Source organism: Ammodytes marinus, assembly GCF_949987685.1.
Source record: "Ammodytes marinus genome assembly, chromosome: 7".
NCBI lineage: Eukaryota > Metazoa > Chordata > Actinopteri > Uranoscopiformes > Ammodytidae > Ammodytes > Ammodytes marinus.
The window spans coordinates 23,548,904-23,570,045 of NC_137211.1; the positions used below are offsets into that span (position 1 = coordinate 23,548,904).

The 21,142-nt window shown below is 39.5% G+C and overlaps 1 protein-coding gene across 1 annotated transcript; it reads left to right on the forward strand.

Moving 5' to 3' along the window:
- Positions 1-409: 409 nt before the first annotated feature.
- igf3 (insulin-like growth factor 3) lies at positions 410-5,236 on the forward strand (the record flags this gene model as incomplete). Its single annotated transcript, XM_080030744.1, has 4 exons — positions 410-454; positions 1,066-1,210; positions 4,282-4,487; positions 5,036-5,236. The coding sequence occupies 4 exons, from the start codon at positions 410-412 to the stop codon at positions 5,234-5,236; spliced, it is 597 nt and encodes a 198-aa protein (XP_079886870.1).
- Between the last annotated feature and the right edge of the window lie 15,906 nt (positions 5,237-21,142).

Genomic DNA, 21,142 nt, shown 5'->3' on the forward strand with positions numbered 1-21,142 from the left:
ACGTTTGTGCTTTTGGATTTATTATATTATATATTTATGTTTTCTACTAAGGCTGCACGTGTGTTTAATTTATGAAATTGATGCTTGATGCCTGTTGCTTTTGTTTTGTCTGTGTTTTTTTAAGATGCAGTGTGTCTCAATCTCATGTATGCATTTAAAGCAGTTAATAGTTGGTTTCAGCCTTCAGAAGTGTTGTGACTATGATAAACATCTTGTGAGAACACAACAGCAGAACAAGTTCATTCCCAGACAGCATGTGAAGACATCTGATATGAGCTCCGGATGAGATTTGAGAGGGAAACGATGTGAGCAGTGGAGGGAGGAAACCTCTGTGCCGTGGTCCTCCTCCTCCTGTCTTCAATATAAGACAGACTGCAGGTCTCCTCAAGTTCGTCCACACACAGACAGGATGCACTCCTCATGCTGCCCTTCTGCCAGTCAGCAGACACTGAAGGTAAGCTTCACTTCATTGAATTGGGACTGATAGAAGTTGCCGGTGCCGGCAACTGCCTTTCCTGACGGTAATTGAACCAGTTGCTTTCTGCTGTGGATTTTCCCATGGAACTGATGTGTAACTGAGATCATAGAAAGCGTTTTGGCTACATTTTCTTCAGATAATGGGGAAGGGGGGGACTTAAGTTGGTATACTGGTGCCCAGTATTTAAAGGTCTGACCCTGCGCAAATGTAAAACTTTTTAGAATTAAATTTGCGGGGCGCCCTTAGCTCAGTTGGTAGGGCGTCCCCCCCCCCCCCCCCCCCCCCGGGCCGGGCCCAGCAGCAGACCCGGGTTCGATTCCCGCCTGCGGTCGTACTCTGCATGTCATTCCCCTCTCTGCCCCATTTCACCTCTGTCTCTCTGCACTATCAATAAAGCATAAAAATGCCCAAAACAAATCTTAAAAATTAAATAAAAATTGCAACAATAACTAGATAATGAATAAATATTTCCTTTGGTATAAATGGAGTGATTCTTTCAGGGAAATCCTCTGAAACAACTCTTGTGTATGTTGCAGGTTTTGTGTGTAAGTTGTGTATTTATAGTGTATTTCTTTCCTCATCTGTAGGCGCTGTGTGTACGGATGTGCATGTTCTACTCGACCATGTGTCTGGCAGGCTGGCCGCTCTCCTCAGAGGCTGCCAGACTGCGATGTGGTACCGACCTCCTCGGTGACCTCATATTTGTGTGTGGGGATCGTGGGATCTATTTAGGTGAGTCTATATTCATTTGATACACTTTTATTGCAGAAATAGCCAGTGTCACCTAAGAAGATAGAGAATGTTTATGTATACAAGTGGAAGCTGTGGCTGTACTTGAAAGGTCAGGGGTGTCAGAACATCCTTTGGATGCAACCTCTGGAGAATGGAGAGCAAGTGTATACAAATGCTTTCTTCAGCTAATGTGCTCTTAACATGTTTGGACATCATCAAGGTTTGAAGTTAGGGATTGTCCTAAAAGTGCATGCAAATGGTAAAGAAAGACTCAGATTTGTATCATTCACACCTACAATCCAACCTTATGTTATGAGGGCCTCCTCCCATGGCATGCACAAGCTCCATTTGAATGAAATTATGCAATATGACATAACAAGATATGTAGCTATCATGTCAGGTTTGTTTTGCTCTGCTGCTAGCAGAGGGAGTTGGGGTCATTTAAAACATCAGCCATATATTAAAGCATACATTAGTAGATTGTATCTCGTTTCAACAGAATTGCAGATTGATCATATTTTCCTAATGCAGTTTTAATAAATAATGTTGTTAAACGTACAATAGCTGATCGGATCAAAAGCTACCAAGGTTAATATTGCCTACTAGCAGAGGTGCATAACACAGATATGGTCATGGTCATCGTGTCCATATGAAAACTCTATCAACAAAACGTGTCCTGTTCATTTATTTACATGGAGACTAGACACAACACCACTTGTCTATACTTAAGGTGTCAGCAGCAACTTTTAATGCAACATAATATATCAAAATCTAATCTAACTTTTATAAAATATTGCTTCAACATTAGTTATAAATATGTGAAATGTACATGGAATGACTGTTACATCATGGATTGTATCATCATCATCATCATCATCAACCTTTATTTAAACAGGCAAAAATTGCTAAGAAACAATGTCTTATTTAAGCAATGGCCTGGTAGGAGGTGAATGACCTCCTGGGGGGAAAAGGGAGAGGGAGAGAACAAGACAACACTGAACTATAGCCAGTAAAATCACACAGACAACAATAATTTGAAAGATTATTATTATAAGAATATAATATCTCCCACCGCACACAGAGAATTAGCCACATTCACTTTCACTTGATTACCTTTGCCCTGCTCTGACCAAGGCCACTCTCTGCTATCAGAGTGGTGGCAATCCACCAAAACGGCAGCATACTGTACTCAATAGGACACTGTGCCTCAGTTTGTGTGATAGCTATATTGTTGAAACACTTTTTATCTGAGACTAGCACAGCTTTCACCCCAATAACAAAGAAAGGTGCACAAAGGGAGAAACAGCATAGCAAACCCAAATCATTCGGAACACACAGTTTAATATCATAGTGAAGGCTAGGCCTACAATGCATAAGAAGTTTGCATGATTATGGTCTATTTAAAAAAATAATAAGCTAAATAATACTAATATTTCATATATGGTATAATATAGAAGGGTTTAGTGCTTTGAGCTAAATGCAAACATTGTAATGATAACAGGCTGTTATTGACCAATTGCTAACAGGCTGATGTTAAGCACGTAGCCTATAATGTGTACCATCTTAGTTGAGCGTGTTAGCATGCTAAACTTTTGCCAATTAACACTTGACACAAAGTCCGGCTGATGCTGATGTGAATGTTGTTCGTTTTGCAGGTATTTGGTCATAAACCAAAGTAATAGACTGTTTCAAAAAGTAATTTGACCTGAGTGTGGCGCTAGATTAAATTTCAGGACATCCCAAAGGTCTTTAGGATTTGTCTTCCTGGAAGACAACATCAACACATTCAACTAACCTGAGACTTTCTTCCAGAGGAATATACACTCACCGGCCACTTTATTAGGTACACCTGTTCAATGGCTTATAAAACAAAAAGCTAATCAGCCAATCACATGGCAACAATTTACTGCATTTAGGCATTTAGACGTGGTCAAGACAACGTACTGAAGTCAAACCGAGCATCAGAATGGGGAAGATCGGGGGTTAAAGTGACTTTGAACGTGGCATGGTTGATGGTGCACAGCAGGATGAATCCATACTTTCATGTTGTTTACGCCAAATTCTGAACCTGCCATCTGAATGTTGCAACTAAAATCGAGACTCATCAGACCAGGCATGATTTTTCAATCTTCTATTGTCCAATATTGGTGATCCTGTGAGAATTGTAGCCTCAGTTTCCTGTTTTTAGCTGACAGGAGTGGCATCCGGTGGGGTCTTCTGTCTTCAAGGTTGGTCGTGTTTTGCGTTCAGAGATGATATTCTGCATACCCTGGTTGTATCGAGTGGTTACTTGAGTTACTGTTGCCTTTCTATCATCTCAAACCAGTATGCCCATCCTCCACTGACCTCTGACTTCAACAAGGCATTTTACGTCCACACAAATGCCGCTCACTGGGTATTTTTTCTTTTTCAGCCATTCTCTGTAAACTCTAGAGATGGTTTAGACTGAAAATCCCAGTAGGTCAGCAGTTTCTGAAAAACTCAGACCAGCCCTTCTGGCACCCTCAACACTGCTATGTTCCAAGTCACTTAAACCCCCTTTCTTCCCCATTCTTTTACTCGGTTTTAACTTCAATAAGTTGTCCCATCCAGGTCTACATGCCTAAATGCATTGAGTTTCTGCCATGTGATTGGCTGATAAGTTATATGTGTTAACAAGAAATTGAACCGCTGTACCGAATAAAGTGGCCGGTGAGTGTATATTGACAATTCTCATAGGATTAGTCCTCCTTACTAATTTAATAACCTTCCGATTTATTTATCTGTTTCTGCCACCACCAGGAGTACGTATTCTCCTGCTCTATGATGTAATATCTTAAAAATGTAATTACTGGATTGTCTTAACTGACCATATTGAATGTGCCCATTTTATTTACCCGAAGGTCCTTCTCTTAGAAATAAATGGGATACACTTTGGCAGGAACTTTTCCAGTAAATGTAACAGTTAAAAAGGTTTCCTTGATATATATGTTTTGTGACCTCTGATGACATCCAAGCTGAACAGTTTTTCTTTCTTTTTTAAAGTAAAGAAGGTTTTGAGAATCTCATATTTGACATGTCTCTCTCTGCAGGTAAAGGAACGTGGTCTGGTCATGGTGCTAGGCCCAGGGGGAAGGGGATAGTGGACCAGTGCTGTCGGCCGGCTGGTTGTGAACTTCAGCTTCTGGAGACGTACTGTGCCAAACCAAAGAGCCAGCAGCCCACTACAGCTTACCCAGCCACAACAACAACAACAACAACCACCACTGAATTTCATACAACTACACAGCTTGACACGGTATGTCCGCTACTGTTTGAGCTTCACACTTCATTCTTCACCTTTGTAATAATAGTTGGACAAAATAGTCTTAACTCAAGGTTCACTGACTAGCTTTTTTTCTCGGTTTTGACAAACTTAAAATAGACCCATTTAAAAATTAACCCAAACAGTTAGACCCAGTCTGATTTGACCAGAGAATAATCTGGCCTGATTCAAGACAGACCCATGGCAGGGCCCCCAGCCAACCCAACTCAGTCTAGATGGACCAAGTCGAATGTGGGTCTCAGAGATGAGATATTTACTGGGTAGCTATTTACTGAGTACTGAATACTTACAAAGAAATTGGCCTGCACACAATATAACAGACAAATATAAGGTGGAAACATCCAAATGTGAGAAGAGTGACTTCAATACCTAAAGTTAAACAAACGTCACACAATAATAGAGTTGGTATCTGGGATAAATCCTAGCGTATTATAGCATGCCCCATACAAAGCCAAGGTTACCTGCCACGACCAAGCTCCTTGTCTTTGAATCAAAGCCTTATTCTTGTTTTTGTCTTCTAGGCACAGCAGTTCCAAGTAGTATTTCAGAAGAGACTTTCGAAGCACCTGGGGGGTCCCAACAGTCCAAAGAGGGAGGCTTATAGAAAAAGCGAAACTCAGCCTTCACCTCCAGGGAAAGGCAAAGGATCATCATCGCGCAGGAAGATTACTACAAAGAACACAACCAGCAGGCCTCCTTCACCCTCTGGAAGTCCCCTTTGACAAATTATGGGAGCTGAATCATGACCCAAAACTTTGCCCCATGAAAAATCTAATTCTTTTTACTGGACTGGATCCAGTAAGTTATTTGTTCAAACTTATTCAAGTTTGAATGACTGATGCTTAATATCTGAACTGAAAGAACATTTTGCCTAACTACTAATGACAGTGTTATTGTATACAATGTATTCTTACTTATGAAACAGAACATGGTTGTGCTGGTTTCACTCCAGTTGTGTAGTATTTTAAAGTGTGCTATATAAATAAAATCCATTAGTAGTAGTATTACTCCAGCTCTTTTTTAGCCCTCTTCCACTGCAGCAAATTATTAATAAGATGCCAATTATCTAGAACTAGAATGTTTTTTTTTTTTGGTACTTTATGTTTTCAGTGTCTACTTAAAACAGTAGCATAGTTTTTTCTTATCCTTTTTTTAAAGTACAGTTATGTAAGAAAATGTGCATTCATATGTTGCTTGAGTCCACTTGACAAATATAACCACAATGTTCATTAAAGGTTCAGTAAGTGAAATGGTACTTTTAGCTAACTTCCTGTCAGTACATAGTCTGTGTAGTGTAGAATACAGCAGACTGCACCTCTTCACATGTGATTTCGATACTTTCTTTCAGCACTTTTGGCTGACTTGCACTCTGTAGCTTTAGCAACAAACTGTAAACGTTAGCAGGGCAGAATGTAGCAAGAAGTCTGTGTACTTATTGAATGAGTCCAATAGATCTTGTTGCATCTTCAGTTCTATTCAATGTTATGTCTGAGATTATTAAGTATGGTGTTTATTGTTTCTAATGTTGTCTATGACATGTTTAAGACTGTAAATGACTTATAATGCATTCATTATTTATTTCACTATGACAACATATGACTACAATAAATATTAAGCCTTTTTAATATTTGAGATGTTCATTTTGGTTTGACCATATTCTTTTTCTGCTGATTTTTGCTCAGCATGTTGCACAAATAACTGTTTTGAATTTCATAAGAACTTATAACACACACCAAAATTCAAGACAACTACACTGTGTGCACAATTATTAGGCAAGTTGTATTTTTGAGGATTCATTTTATTATTGAACAACTACAGTGCTCTCGGTCAATCCAAAATGTTAATGAACGTAAACTTGAATGTTTACGAAAGTAAAAGTGAGGTTTTGTCTTTCTTACGAGACTATATATATGTGCACAATTATTAGGCAACTATTAGTGTGCACAATTATTAGGCAACTATTAGTATGCAGAATTATTATGCAACTAAATAAAAAAATAATAATTCCCATCTCACTCGTTTATTTTCACCTGTTAAAGTGAGAATAATAAAACAACTCAAAATTTACAAATAAAAATTTCCGACATGTCAACAACAAAAAAATCAGTGACCAATATAGCCACCCTTCTTTTCAATAACTGTCACAAGCCTTCCATTCATGGAGCCTGTCAGTTTCTTGATCTGTTGACGATCAACTTTTTGTGCAGCAGCAACCACAGCCTCCCAGACACTGTTCCGAGAGGTGTACTGATTTCCTTCGCTGTTAATATCCCGTTTAAACAGGGCCCACAGGTTCTCTATAGGGTTTAAGTCAGGTGAGGAACGTGGCCATGTCATTATTCTTTCATCCTTAAGGCCTTTACTGGCTAGCCATGCAATTGAGTACTTCGATGCATGTGATGGAGCATTGTCCTGCATAAAAATCATGGTCTTCTTGAAAGATGCAGACTTTTTCCTGTACCACTGCTTGAAGAAAGTATCTTCTAGAAACTGGCAGCTATCTTCAACCCGAAAAGGTCCAACTAGCTCATCTTTAATAATACCAGCCCATACCAGTATCCCACCTCCACCTTGCTGGCGTCTGAGTCGAAGTGGAGCTCTGTGTCCGTTACTGATCCAGCCACGGGCCCATCCATCTGGTCCATCAAGAGTCACTCTCATCTCATCAGTCCATAAAACCTTTGAAAAATCTGTCTTCAGATATTTCTTGGTTCAGTCTTCACGTTTCAACTTGTGTGTTTTGTTCAGTGGTGGTCGGGTTTCAGCCTTCCTTACCTTGGCCATGTCTCTAAGCACTGAACACCTTGTACTTCTGAGCGCTCCGGGTAAGTTGCAGTTCTGGAATATGGCAGAACTGGAGGATAATGGGTTCCTGGTAGCTTCACGTTTGATTCTTCTCAAATCTTTGGCAGTTAATTTGCATCTTTTTTTCTCAATACGTTTCTTGCGACCTTGTTGGCTATTTGCAACAAAACGTTTGACGGTTCTCTCCGTTAAATCTCTTTTTTGGCCCATTTTGCCTGAGAAAGAGAAACTGCCTAATAATTATGCACACCTTGATATAGAGTGTTGATCTCCTTAGGCCACACCTTAACTCATTACACAAATACACATCACCTGGTATGCTTAAATCCAATAAGCACTTAGGTTTATACAGCTTGAAGTTGGGAAATATGCATACAAATTATGACATGGCCAAAATCCTCACTTGCCTAATAATTGTGCACACAGTGTAGATATTTTGTTTTGACATTCAGCACGTGTGATCATAAACAGATGACTCGATAAACATGCCTCACTGAAGTTATATACAGTCCCCTCCAATAGTATTGGAACAGTTGGGCCAATTCCTTTATTTTTGCAGTAGACTGGAAACATTTGGGTTTGACACCAAAATATGAATATGAGACAATATATCAACATTTCAGCTTTCATTTCCAGGTATTTACATCTGGATCTGATACACAACTGAGAAGATAGCATTATTTGTAAAGGAACACCACATATTTAGGTGAGCAAAAGTATTGGAACAGATAGACTTAATAAATTAAAGTAAATAAGACTTAATGGGCCAGTTTCACAGACATGGACTAAATGGAATTTTGAATGGAGATTGTCCATTTAAGGTACAATTTAGTCCAGAACTAGGCTTAATCCATGTCTGCGAAACCGGCCCATAATGTTGTTGCAAATCCTTCGCTTGCAATAACTACTTCAAGCCTGTGACCCATTGACATCACAAAACCTTTGCATTCTTCTTTTGTGATGCTTTTTCAGGCTTTCACCGCAGCCTCATTCAGTTGCTGTTTGTTTTGGAGGGTTACTCTCTTAGTCTCCTCTTTAGCAGGTAAAAGACTCTATAGGGTTTAATCTGGAGATTGACTTAGCCAGTCTAAAACCTTCCATTTCTTGCCCTTGATTAACTAATTTTTTGTTTTTGCTGTGTGTTTTGGGTCATTATCTTGCTGCATGAAGGATCTTCCAATCAGTTTGGTTGCATCTTTCTTTAAATTGGCACAAACACAAAATCCTTCTGTAGACTTCTGAGTTAATTTTGCTGTTGGCATCATGTGTTACTGTGTTGTTGTCAAGATGAACCTTTACCAAAGTGATGGAAAGGCGAAAGTTTGGAGAAAAAAAGGATCTGCTCATGATCCCAAACATACAAGCTCATCTGTGAAACACGGTGGAGGCAATGTCATGGCTTGGGCTTGCATGGCTTCTTCTGGGACGGGCTCATTAATCTTCATTGATCATGTAACACATGAGCAGGGTTGTCCAAACTTTTTTCACTGAGGGCCACATACAGAATAATCTACGAAGGGCCGGGCCACTTTGCAAAAATAACACATTTATCAGGACATGTAGCTGCTCTGATGTTTAGTTTCATAGTGTCTTCATAAATTGTAATCCCTCTTCACGGCAACATTTTCCTTGCAAATTAAACAGACACATTTCCACTCAGAGCCGGCCCAAGCCTTCATGGGGCCCTAAGCAGAATTTGATTAGGGGCCCCCCTTTCCAATGTTAGCGCTGCCCAAATCATTGACCATTGTTAAATGCCAATGAGACACCCAGTGTTTTCTGCTATTGCCTCCAATGTCCAGCTGGGTGAAAATAGTAGCCAGCCGAGCTCCTGACCCTGCTAGGGAGGTCCGGGGGTATGCCCCCCCCCCCCCCTCCCCCGGGGGATTTTTTTTATTTAAAATGCATATCTGGTGCACTTTGAGAGGAAAATTAAGAGGCTTAATCTGAAGAATTTTGTATGAAAAAATAATTTGGAGACACTGTGTCAGATGAATTAGAAGCTATTGAAGAAGGACACATGAATTTTCCATAGTAATATTGATTTAAAATAAAATATTATGCAGGGTCCTCTGGGATGGGTTTGGTGCTCTTTTTCTTTTATGGAACATATTTCTCTTTAATATCATGAATGCATTTAAATTATTTAAAAAAATGAAAAGGGCCATATTACATTATATTTTTTAAATCGGCTGAGGGCCAATAAAAAGCGGGCCGTAGTTTGGACACCCCTGCTATAGAGAATGCATTTCACCTGCTAAAGAGGAGACTGAAGAGAGTAAACAAACAGCAACTGAAAGAGGCTGTGGTGAAAGCCTGGAAAAGCATCACAAAAGAAGAATGCAAAAGTTTTATTATTCCAATGGGTCACAGGCTTGATGCAGTTATTGCAAGCAAAGGATTTGCAACAAAATATTAAGTCTTATTTAATTTAAGTTTATCTGTTCCAATACTTTTACTCACCTAAAAATGTGGTGTTCCTTTACAAATAATGCTATCTTCTTAGTTATGTACCAGACCCAGATGTAAATACCTGGAAATGAAAGCTGAAATGTTGATCTATTGTCTCATATTCATATTTTGGTGTCAAACCCATATGTTTCCAGTCTACAGCAAAAATAAATGAATTGGCCTAACTGTTCCAATACTATTGGAGGGGTCTGTATCTCTTTCAAAGACCTTTAGTGTTCTGAAGGCCATCACAGACCTCTGTGTGGAGGAGCCTGATAAAACAAACGGCTCTTATATGCTTATTAGGTGATCATAGTATGTAGAGGGTACCTGAGGACAGATGAACCTTGTGTTGTTGTCTGAAGTGAGAATTGTACTCGTATTCCCAGTTGGAATGTAACCGCACTGCCAACTCGCAACTGGCTAAAGCCTGCCCAGAGCTGTGTTGGTGCAGGGCAGATTAAGGGCAGGATATTGGTTGGATTTTAAGAGACACAGCTTGCACTGGTGGCACAGCTGGGCCATCAGCTCGCACCATGAAAGGCCGCAGAAGATCAGTGCTTTCAATGCTTGCTTTTTTGCCAGAAAATTTCAACTGAGGAACTCCCACAAAATGAATATCAATCCATGCTCATCCGCAAAACAATGCAGCCTTGGGCATGGTGTTCACAACCACAAGCAATTGTGATTAGCTTTTTTTTTCTCTATGATTCGCTATCTGGGGGCCTATTTTGTACACCGATTTATTCTTTGGAGCACCTAGTAACTCTGGGTTTTGTACCAACGTAATATATTAATAATTTATAATTATTATTATTAATATTATTATTATAAAAAGTATTATTATTATTATTATTATTATTATTATTATTATTATTATTATTATTATTATTATTATTATTATTGTTGTTGTTGTTATTATAATAATAATTATTATTAATATAAGAGCTGAGGTGGAACTGCTGAGTCTGTGATAATTCCGTGTTCATCACGAGAAGAGTAACACCTTTCCCACTAAGTGCAGTAGCAATTCAGAAAAATAAGGAAGCATGAACATTTCTGATTCTAGGATGACAAAGCAAACCATGATTAACGGAATTAATGTGTCAGATTGATTCCCACTTACACCTGCGAGTATAATCCGGTTCAAACCTGACAATCCTTCTCAGGTCTGGCATTTGACTTCACAACATAGTAACAGCTGTTCACAGTCGGCTCGATAAGGCAGGGGGGAGAGCGTTTCTACTTGTGGCTGCTCGCGTCACAGCCAGATAGGGTTTTCACTCCCATCTCTTCCCATGCAGGGCTATTCTATAAAGGCCCCACTCACGTTTGATTCTCATGGCCATGAGGGAAATGTTGTTGTGCGCTAAAAAGGGGAAATGTTAGACTGGTAACATTTTACACACATTATATTCTTAAGGAATACTGTAGCTGTAATTCGGTGTCCGAAACACTTGATATACACTATGCGCAGCAACATATTCTGCAGTCAGCAGTAAATGTCATATAAAATGTACAAACAATGTACAAACAAACCTTGTAATTGACGTGTGGCCCTCACTTACATGAAATAATCTTCACGGATCACTGCACAATGACGATGAGGGTTGCAATCACCAAGTCTTCCAAACTTATAGGCAAAAATAAGTTAGTAAGCAGGCTGTTACAAATGACTTATAATTAAGATTAATGTGGGCGTTTTATGGGTGGTTCAGGTTTTGTGAAGTTCAGACAATTAAAACTACTTGTTGATTTTAAGGGATACATTGTGGTGATGAATAAAATAAACCAACATTAACTGTAAACACGCTAAACAAGCCCTTACAAGTGCATTTCTAATTTACACAAGAATAGATTATGATAAAGTGGAAGGAAACATGTCAGGTGGTTTTGGTTATTTGTTTGATTTCAAATGTGTGAGATATATTATACAATTTATAAATGTCTAATATCTGTCCTGCGTTGTTACATTGAAGAATGTGCTCATTTCTATACCCCTGGGGTGACTCAATGCACGAATTGCAATAGTAATAGCGAAACGGTGAGGAAGGGGGCCCTTGCGATGCCCATTGATGCACTTTTACTACTCTATATTTGATGTTCTTGATGTAAGTAACATTTATAAATTAATTTTACTTCAGTGACATCTATTTGACTCGTACATCTCGGAAACAGATATTTGCTATTCGTTATTATTTACATTCTGTTAAATTATCTACATTATTATAAACCCATAGAATCTGATGATGTGGACACTCTCACAGACACATTTGTTGTGGATGCTTTCTATGTACAAAGCCTGTTATTGTATTGTCTGTCAACAGGTCCACCTGCCTTAGCCCCCTGCCTGTGTCTTATCGCTTTGTCAAGGATGCTGTCCTTTTTCTGCTGTCATATCAGTCTAGCAGCTGCGAACACAACTCAACCTGGACCAATAACATATCAACCAAAAGCATCAACAGATGACAGCATCTGGCATCAAACAATAACTGATCATGCTGAATAAAACGGTCCAAGGATGAACAGTCCAAGGATGTGCTATACTCTGCAGAGTTTAGCCTTGTCTCTGAGTTCCAGAACAGCTAAACCTGCTGACATTTTTGTCCTAACTTGACAGTGTTTTAACCTGGTATCAACATGTGATTTGTGTCTGGATAGCTCTGTGATCCGATCTCAATATGCAAATTGTGTTGGTGAGGCGATCATGGTGCTTTCAGGTCAACAGAAGGACTTATTGCATGTCATAGCAGCCCTCTCGAAATTGTTATTCACATTTGTCATTTTAAGAAGAACATAGGAGTTACAAGTTACATCGCCTGTTAACTTCTTACTGAGATTCAATCACAGACCACCTCCAGATGTGGTCCGGCTGATGTGATCTTAACTTCTTTCCTTTTTTTAAATTTCAAGACAGATCACATGTTGATGGCAGATGCAAATCAAATCTAAGAAAACAGAGTTGGCTCAAGGTCATCCATCACTGCATAGATCTGGGGTTTCTTTCCCCAGATTAAAACCAAAAGGGACCCAATGGAAAAAGAAGACTTATATTTTCAGGTTCTGAAATGATATATTGTGACCAAATATGGCACTAAAATGCACACTAATGTGTACAGTGGACTCGATTGAAAATGTCTCTATAGATCCAGTAGAGCCTCTACCCTTCAAATGGTAACCCAACCTCAGCAGGCAATTATCAAACAAAAAAAAGTCAGCTGCGATCTTATTGTACATTTTGTTCCCCACAATGAGACCACAGTGTACTCTGTCCCTCTGTCATGTCTATATGATCGGACAGATTCCTTATCTGCTGTATTCATGTTTGATTCAGCCAGTGGGAAAATCTGGCCTCCAAAAGCAACCACCTGCTCCTCAGCTTTTTTGCCTTCTCATTACAACCTGAAACAGTGTAAACACAGGCCAGTGTGTGTCTGGCTGTCTGCATTGGACCTTCAGTGCAGGATGCCAGACACACACTGTGCATGGACAGGGCTCACAAACTGACCAAAGGATAAGACATTTTAAAGGATGTCCCAATGCCAGTGTTGTTCTATTCCAGTCTCAACGAGAAATTATTTTTGATATTAAGACCATGTGTGGAGATTCTGACACAGCTGAAAAGTGTTTTGCAGAAGAAAATAATAATTATTTTTTCATTGCTTAAAGCCAGATGTGTGGGTATTGGGACAGAACCTCAAGTAAACTCAAAAAGGATAATCTGATATGAATGGTGCCCTGTCTGGAAAGTGTTGAGGAGGTCAGTTAGGAGTTAAAAGTCAGCTGTTAAGGCCCAGTGCAGATTAAAAGCCCCAAATGTGCAGGAGCTGAGAAAAAGTCAGGAAATAAAATCTGCACATGTGCCTATTACAACAGGTGCTGTAGTTTTAGACGTCCCCAGACCACATCATAATATGTTGCAAAACAGTAGCCGATTGTTCAAAAAAACATTTAGATGGACATTTAATATCCTCAGCCCAGTAGATCAAATCTGTTCGGATTTCGGCTATCAGAACGGATCAAATCTTGAAAATGGGTTTTTCAAGAGAAAAGACACAAAAGTAAGATGGATCATCCGGCATTACCTGGATAGCAAAACAAAAAGGAAGTTCAAATCTGTATCATCCTGATTGAGATTAAACTTTTTTAACCATCGCACCCAGGAATTCACATTCAAAACACAACAACCTAATATCTATTTAACAGTTTGACCGCGATATAGCACATTGATCACAAATGGTCTCATCAGTGAATGAAAAGACTAATGCGAAATAAAGTCTTATTCAAATGTCTGCTTAAGTACACTGTAGCTCCTGAGGATAAAATAGAATATCTCTCGTTCAGAAGTTGATTATCAGTTTGACCTTTTGCAGGACTGTTAATAAGGAACATCTTAAAATCAGAAATGTTGTTATCTGACAATCTTGAAAAAAAAACAGATTTATGGACTTATTTCATCTAAAATCCACTGAGAGCTTGCCAGAAAGCAGAAGCAAAACAGCAGAGACCAAAGAAGAAAACATGCAGGCAGTACGCTAACTTGTATAAAAGGTGAGCTTGCATAACTTCGCAAGTGGTCTGGATATCGATGTAAAGTTAACGTTTATTCTCATAATTTAACAAAAATTTGTAAAAATGTAAAGTTTTATCAGGGTTAAAATCTGTGTCAATCAGCTTTTAACTCTGCAGTCTTGCTCAATGAAAAAAATTAAAACTGTAGTGGTTACTTGCTATGTGGGCTTTTGTTATTTAGAAGAGAATGGTTTAAAACGACTGGAACTACCCAGCCCAGATGAAGCCCTGGGCCCCAATCTAAAGCCCGGCCAAGAGCGAGGGCTCGTTGGCGAGTGCCTGAGGGCTGGGTTTGCCAGGGAGCCCTGAAAGGGAAGTGGCCCTCCCTGATCCAGCCCGAGTGTTCTTTTGTCATAAGAGTCATGTGTTAGTCATGGATTGTCCATAAAGAACACCATGTTCAAACATAAAGGATGCTCATAAGAGAATTCTAGGCCAAAGGTCGATGATCAATTTTGTTATCGTATTGTCTGATCCGAGGCCGCATGTTTTAGACACTCGGGTTAAGGGAGGGGAGTAAACTGAACGATTACATCTGGTGGTTTGTTAGGTCAGGGGGTGGGGGAAGACTGGGCAGACCTGGTAAGCAGGTGCAGGTGAACTGGGAATGTCTGGAGCTTTTCTGGCATCCCTGTGGATGTTGGTGGCATTGAACCCAAGTGGGCCATGTTAAAAGCTTCTAATGCTGAAGCTGTGTTGTGGAGCTGTGGTTTCAAGGTCTTAGGTGTCTCAAGGGGCAGTAACCTTCGAACATCGTGGTAGACACCGTTTTTTTCTGACTGAAGAAGGATTCCTTCCAGAGGACTCCAGAGGCAGGTGCAAGTTACCGAAGGGCTTCAGCCTCTGCAGTGTCAAAGGTAAAGCAGTGGGTGTGAGAGAAGTTTAGAGAAGCCATGAAATAGGACTTTCGGTCCGGATCAAGGTGCTTCGGGAAACCGTCCAGAATCTTATGAGGGTGAAATGAGGAGCCATCGAAGTTGTGTACAGTAAGGATGGGACACTGTTGACCTCAACTGAGGAAATCGGGCGGTGGAAGGAACACTCTGAGGAACTCCTCAATATGATGTTCTCAATGGTAGAGGCAGAGTTGGAGTCTGAGGGGGGATCATCGTCAATTCCCCTGGTGGAAATCACGCAGGTAGTTAAACAACTCAGCAGTGGTGAAGCTTAGGGGATTGATGAGATCCCTCACGGAATGCTGAAAGAGAAAATGGCCATATAAATTTAATATATTATTATTATTATTATTATTATTATTATTATTATTATTATTATTATTATTATTATTATTATTATTATTATTATTATTATTATTATTATTAACATTGCATGGAACTCTAGGACAGTGCCCAAGGAGTGACATTCTGGGGTGGTGGTTCCCCTTTAGAAAAAGGGGGACCAGAGAGTGTGTGCCAATTACAGGTGTATCACACCGCCTCAGCCTCCCTGGTAAAGTCTACTCCAAAGAAGTCGAAAGGAGGGTTTGTCTGATAGTCTCTGCTTTCTGGTTCTGATTGGCTAGTGTTCTTCAGCACTCACTGGACTGCTTCACAGCCTATAGTGTGAAGCGGCTGGGATGAAATTCAGCACCTCTAAATCTGAAGCCATGGTTCTCAGCAGGAAACCAATGGATTGCCTATACACTGGGTATGGAATGAATCCCTACTCCAAGTGAAGAGTTTAGGTACCTCGGGGTGCGGGCGCATTGAAGCATGAGATTGGCCGGAGAATAAGAGAAGCGGGTGGTATTGTGTTCACCTTACTGCACTGTTGAGATAAAACAAAAACAGTTGAGCCGGAAGGCATACAGTAGCTCTCGGTCTACCAGTCAATCTTCATTCCTACACTCACCTATGGTCTTGAGGGTCATGACCAAAATGACTAGATTGCAGGTACCAGCAGCCGGTGGCAGAGCTGGTTAGTGTGGCCCGGGAAAAGTAAGTTTTGGGTCCTCTGCTGGAGCTGCTGCCTCCGTGACCCATCCAAGGATAAGCGGTGGAAGAAGAGTCTGAGTTTGATGAGGGTTTCTTTCCTGACATAGAAGTATTTCGCAAAATTGCAAAAGAAGAAATATGAAGAACATTTTGTGTGTGTAAATGGACTTGACTTATATAGCACTTTTTTCTCAGCCCAAAGTGCTTTACGTTTCTTACCACATTCACCCATTCATACACCGATGGCAGTAGCTGCCATGCAAGGCGCTCTCTTAACCATTGGGAGCAATTTGGGGTTCACTGTCTTGCCCAGGGACACATCGACGTGTGGCGGGCAGACGGGGGAATCGAACCTCCGACCCTGCACTCCAGAGGACGACCTCCCTACCCACTTTGCCACTGCCGTGTGTGTGTGTGTGTGCGTGCGTGTGTGTGTGTGTGTGTGTGTGCGTGTGTGTGTTTGTGCATGAAATCTCCCGACAAAATGTAGCATTTCAGAGTTCGGTCACCTCCATCAAGCTTTACTTATCTAGCTTGTCGTTTTCCCCTGATCTCATGAGTGTTTGAGTGAATAAGACAATGAAACAAGCGGACAGTAGATAGTGATAAATGTCCAGGGGACACAGTTAAGATTAGTAAGGATGTAAACACAAAGATGATTACTGAGTGAGGAGAGTCTATCATCTTTATAAACATTATTTATCCCGCAGTTTGTCACTTAGTCTTTTGACGTTTGCTATATATAACTTTTCATAGCTTATGTAAGATATCTCTGTACGATAAAATGAAAACCAAACCTCAATGCAGGAACTTTTTCACATTCTTCTCCTCAATCTCTCCTGTATATTTCCAGTCAGAACCAGCAAACTCTCTTCGCTACTATTTTGTCATGAATAGCTTAATTCTTCTTTTTTAAAGATGAATGCCACCTGTTTGTGAGTTCTGTTAGATTTGATCATTTGCATAGTCAACACCCCTAAATTGCTACACAGGGCTAACTTATTAACAAAATAAAGTATGAGTAGATAGAAGTTGACACTGCAGTGTCCCGATGTCAGGAATAAGCACATGAAAACAAAGAAGCCAATTCATATTGAAGAGCTAAACTGTTACTAATAAACAGAGAATGGTTTACGGAGTTAGAAGGTAAGCAGGACATCACTTCAGAGGGAGGCGATCGAGGTTCCTAGAAAGATACTCTCCAGTAAACTGGCAGCCATGATGCGGGGAACTACAGATTCAAATTCAAGATTACATTTACAGTAACTAGGTTTTTGTATCAGTAATTTATTTAAACTCTTTCAGTTTGAGATATCGTAATGCTCAGTTCAAACTATTATTTTCCCCCTGTGGAGAAAGGCTGACTGTCTGAATATGGCACTATTAAAAATGTCATCAACCTAGATTTCCGGTTTAGGAGAGTGAATGCAGTAAAGATGGTCTCCCTGCCGAGATTTCTGTATTTATTTCAGAATGTGCCAATTTATATTCCTAAATCTTACTTTCAATTGATTCTATTATTATTATTCTATTTTTTATTTTTTATAATTTTCTGAAACAATAACTGTGTATCTGTGTATCTAAATCCGAATCTGATGAAAATGGGGGCGGGACCTGATAAGCCTTTGGCTTCTTCCGTCACCCTTCGGACAACACAAAGTAAGATGTATGAAGATATGAAAGAGAAAATTGTGTATTGGTGGAATTGTCCGAAAGTAAAAAAAAATAATAAAATAATGCCTTTCATTTGGGGATATAAAGCACATAGGATCTCAAAAGCCCATCTTCAGAAACCCAGGGAGCATGGCGGACTGGGGTTGCCATGTTTTTTACATTATTACTGGGCTGCCAATGCTAGAGTGATGGTGTATTGGCAATTTACATATGAAATAGGCATTAGACCTGATCTGCCCCCCTGGTATCCCTGCCCGCAGATGATTCATTGTCCAAAATTTTACTAGGCTCACCAGAAGCTAAAAACCTGATTTCATCTTTAGTGGGAATATTTTTAGACCGGCAGGACAAATCTACTTTAAAAATAAAGCAAGCCTGGGAAAAAGACTTAAAAATTGGAATAGCTGACGATGTCTGCGCTAAAAAGCATAAAATCCTGCTCTATAAACTCGAGGCTTCAGTTAATTCAATTTAAGGTCAGACTTAGATTGCACTACTCTAAGGTTAAACTGCATAACATTTTCCCAAATCTTTTGCCTTTATGTAACAGGTGTAAGATTTCCGAGGGTACACTTGCTCACCACTTTTGGGAATGTCCAAATTCTTACAACTTTTGGTGTCTTGTATTTCAATGGTATTCTAATGTTTTAAATGTTTCTTTGACTCCTGGTCCTGAAACTGCTCTGTTCGGACATTCTTGGAAAATCTGGACCATAACGCTCGCACAATCACAGTTTACGGCATGGTAATTACTAAGAGATGCATCCTTAAATTGTGGACATCTGACTTAGCCCCTCAGTTTGACAATTGGTTGAGGGAGCTGATGGGCATTTTGCACATGGAGAAGCTGAGATTTGAGCTGTCCGGCAACTCTCAGAAGTTCCTTGATGTATGGAGCCCGGTGCTTCAGCACATCGGGGACTGAGGTGTCTGCCCCCTTGGTGCCACTTACCCGGCCGGGTGCCATGTGAGATTTGCCCCAGTTTTGTTTTTGTTTTTGCTTTTGTTTTGTTTTTTCATGTATTTGTAGCTTGTTTTCTTGATTATTTTGTCTTGTTTGTTTGTTCCTGGTCTTTTATTATTTTTATTCTTTATTTTTGTTGTGTGTCTTTCTTGCCTGTTTATGTGAGGGAGGGGGAGGGGTGGGGGTTGTGTGGATATTGTATGTGTGTACTTCTTCTGTTTTTTGTCCATATGTGTAAAATCGTAAAACCACTAAAATAAAAGTTAAAAAAAAAAAATAATAATTATCAACCTTAAATGTTGGATTTTGTGAGGACAAATGTGGTCTTGCTGATGGGGACATATAGAACAACTCACAACAAAGATCCTCAGTGATGTAAACAGTGCAGTCGGTCAGCTGCCTGATGGGATCTGATAAGTATGTTGTGCTATAAGGAGCTCTGTGTCGTGTTTCTGGACTAGAGACATGATGAAATGCTAAACTGTGGGACAAGGACTTAGTGATTAGTCCGTCTGTAACAGGTCCAGACTGCGTGGTTCTGAGTGATAGAGTCTTACTAATACAGGCCATTCACTATCACATCTGACAGCACAGGATGAGTGACAGGGCTGAAAAAGATATGACACTGATTATCATATTGTTTACATGTGGTCCCTGTCTACCTCCATATGGCTACTTCCACAACATTTTTACTAAAACGTTGTTTTATATGTTTAATATATGCAACATTTTATATGATACTTTATATTTGAAAGATATGGGTTTACTTTGAATAAAACCAAATGTCTGAAGCCCTGTTAGTTGAAGCCCTGCATCTAGTGTGTGTAGTATATATTCCATTGATATATATATATATATATATATATATATATATATATATATACACAAAAAAATATTTATATGTATAGAATATATTTGTATTATATAAATAATGTTTATATGTATGTGTGTGTATAATATTTAGGTGATGAGGCAGGGTGAGTTATCATGAACTTGCTATGTGAATAGTGAAAAATAAACTCTTCCAATGAAAGGTCAGACATTGATGATTTTAATGATGTGACAATGATGTAGGTTTTTGCCCTTAGTAATCAGTATTATTAGTAATTGGTATGTAATGTGTCAATATTTTTGGCTATGAGTAGGACGATGTTGAATGAGTCGGCATAGGCTATGCACACCTGTGTGGCAGTGCAGCGCTGTCTGTTGTGGGAGATAGACAGTCGTCATTTAGCCTGCTTGTTTTTTTTCCGGCGCTAGTAGTTCAGAGAGAGAGAGAGAGAGAGACGAACGGTAGCCTATACAGCTGTTTATAAACAGGCATACAAGTGTCATATAAGTATGCAATTAATTTAGATTAATTAATCACAGAGCCTGTAATTAATTAGATTAATTTTTGTAATCGCTTGACACCCCTAATTTTAAGGTGAAGTAAATTAATTTGTTTTGAGGTCATTTAGTTCCAAGACAATTTACTGAGGCCTTGGGAACTTTAAAATCTATTTTTGCACAGAACGTGAATTGTGAAAAGTTTGTCCGCCATTTTTGTGCAGTTTTTCGACAAGACAATGCTTCAGTATGAACAGGAGAAAATATTACAGTGGCTGATAACTCTTTTTACGCACATGTCAATGTTCTATGTCCTCAGATATCACAGGGAACTGAACAGACAAGGCAGTGCAGGGCAGTTTGTAGTTTACAGTTAAAGGCCGAACTTCCCCACCTCAATAAAGATATGAATATATCCACAGTATAATGTTCAGAGAGTGAGTTCTGCTTCTTGCAAAAGTAGCATATTTCTTCACTGCTGAAAACTCTTCATGTTTCAACATCTCAGAGTTTGATGACTAAGCTGGAACCCTCAGGACACCAGAGACTGTATCATCATATCAAACTTATTATCATATCTAAAATGTGTCCGTATCTTTGGGCAAGAAAAATAAATAGTATCAAACAGGAAGTGCATGTCAGACTGGCCATTTTGTAACATACTGTGTAGGTTGAAAATTATCTGGCTGATTTGGCCTTTCTGTGAAGCATATCAGAAAGGACGACATGATTTTGTATCTGACATAATGTTGAGATAACGCTGATTTTGATTTGATAGAATCCAGAGTCCAGAGTGAAAGTCTGAGAACTATGTCAACATTGAAAAACGCTTCCATTATGTTTGCTCTGAATCAGAATGCTTTCTAAAGGAATCAAGACAGAAATGTTAGTTTGACTGT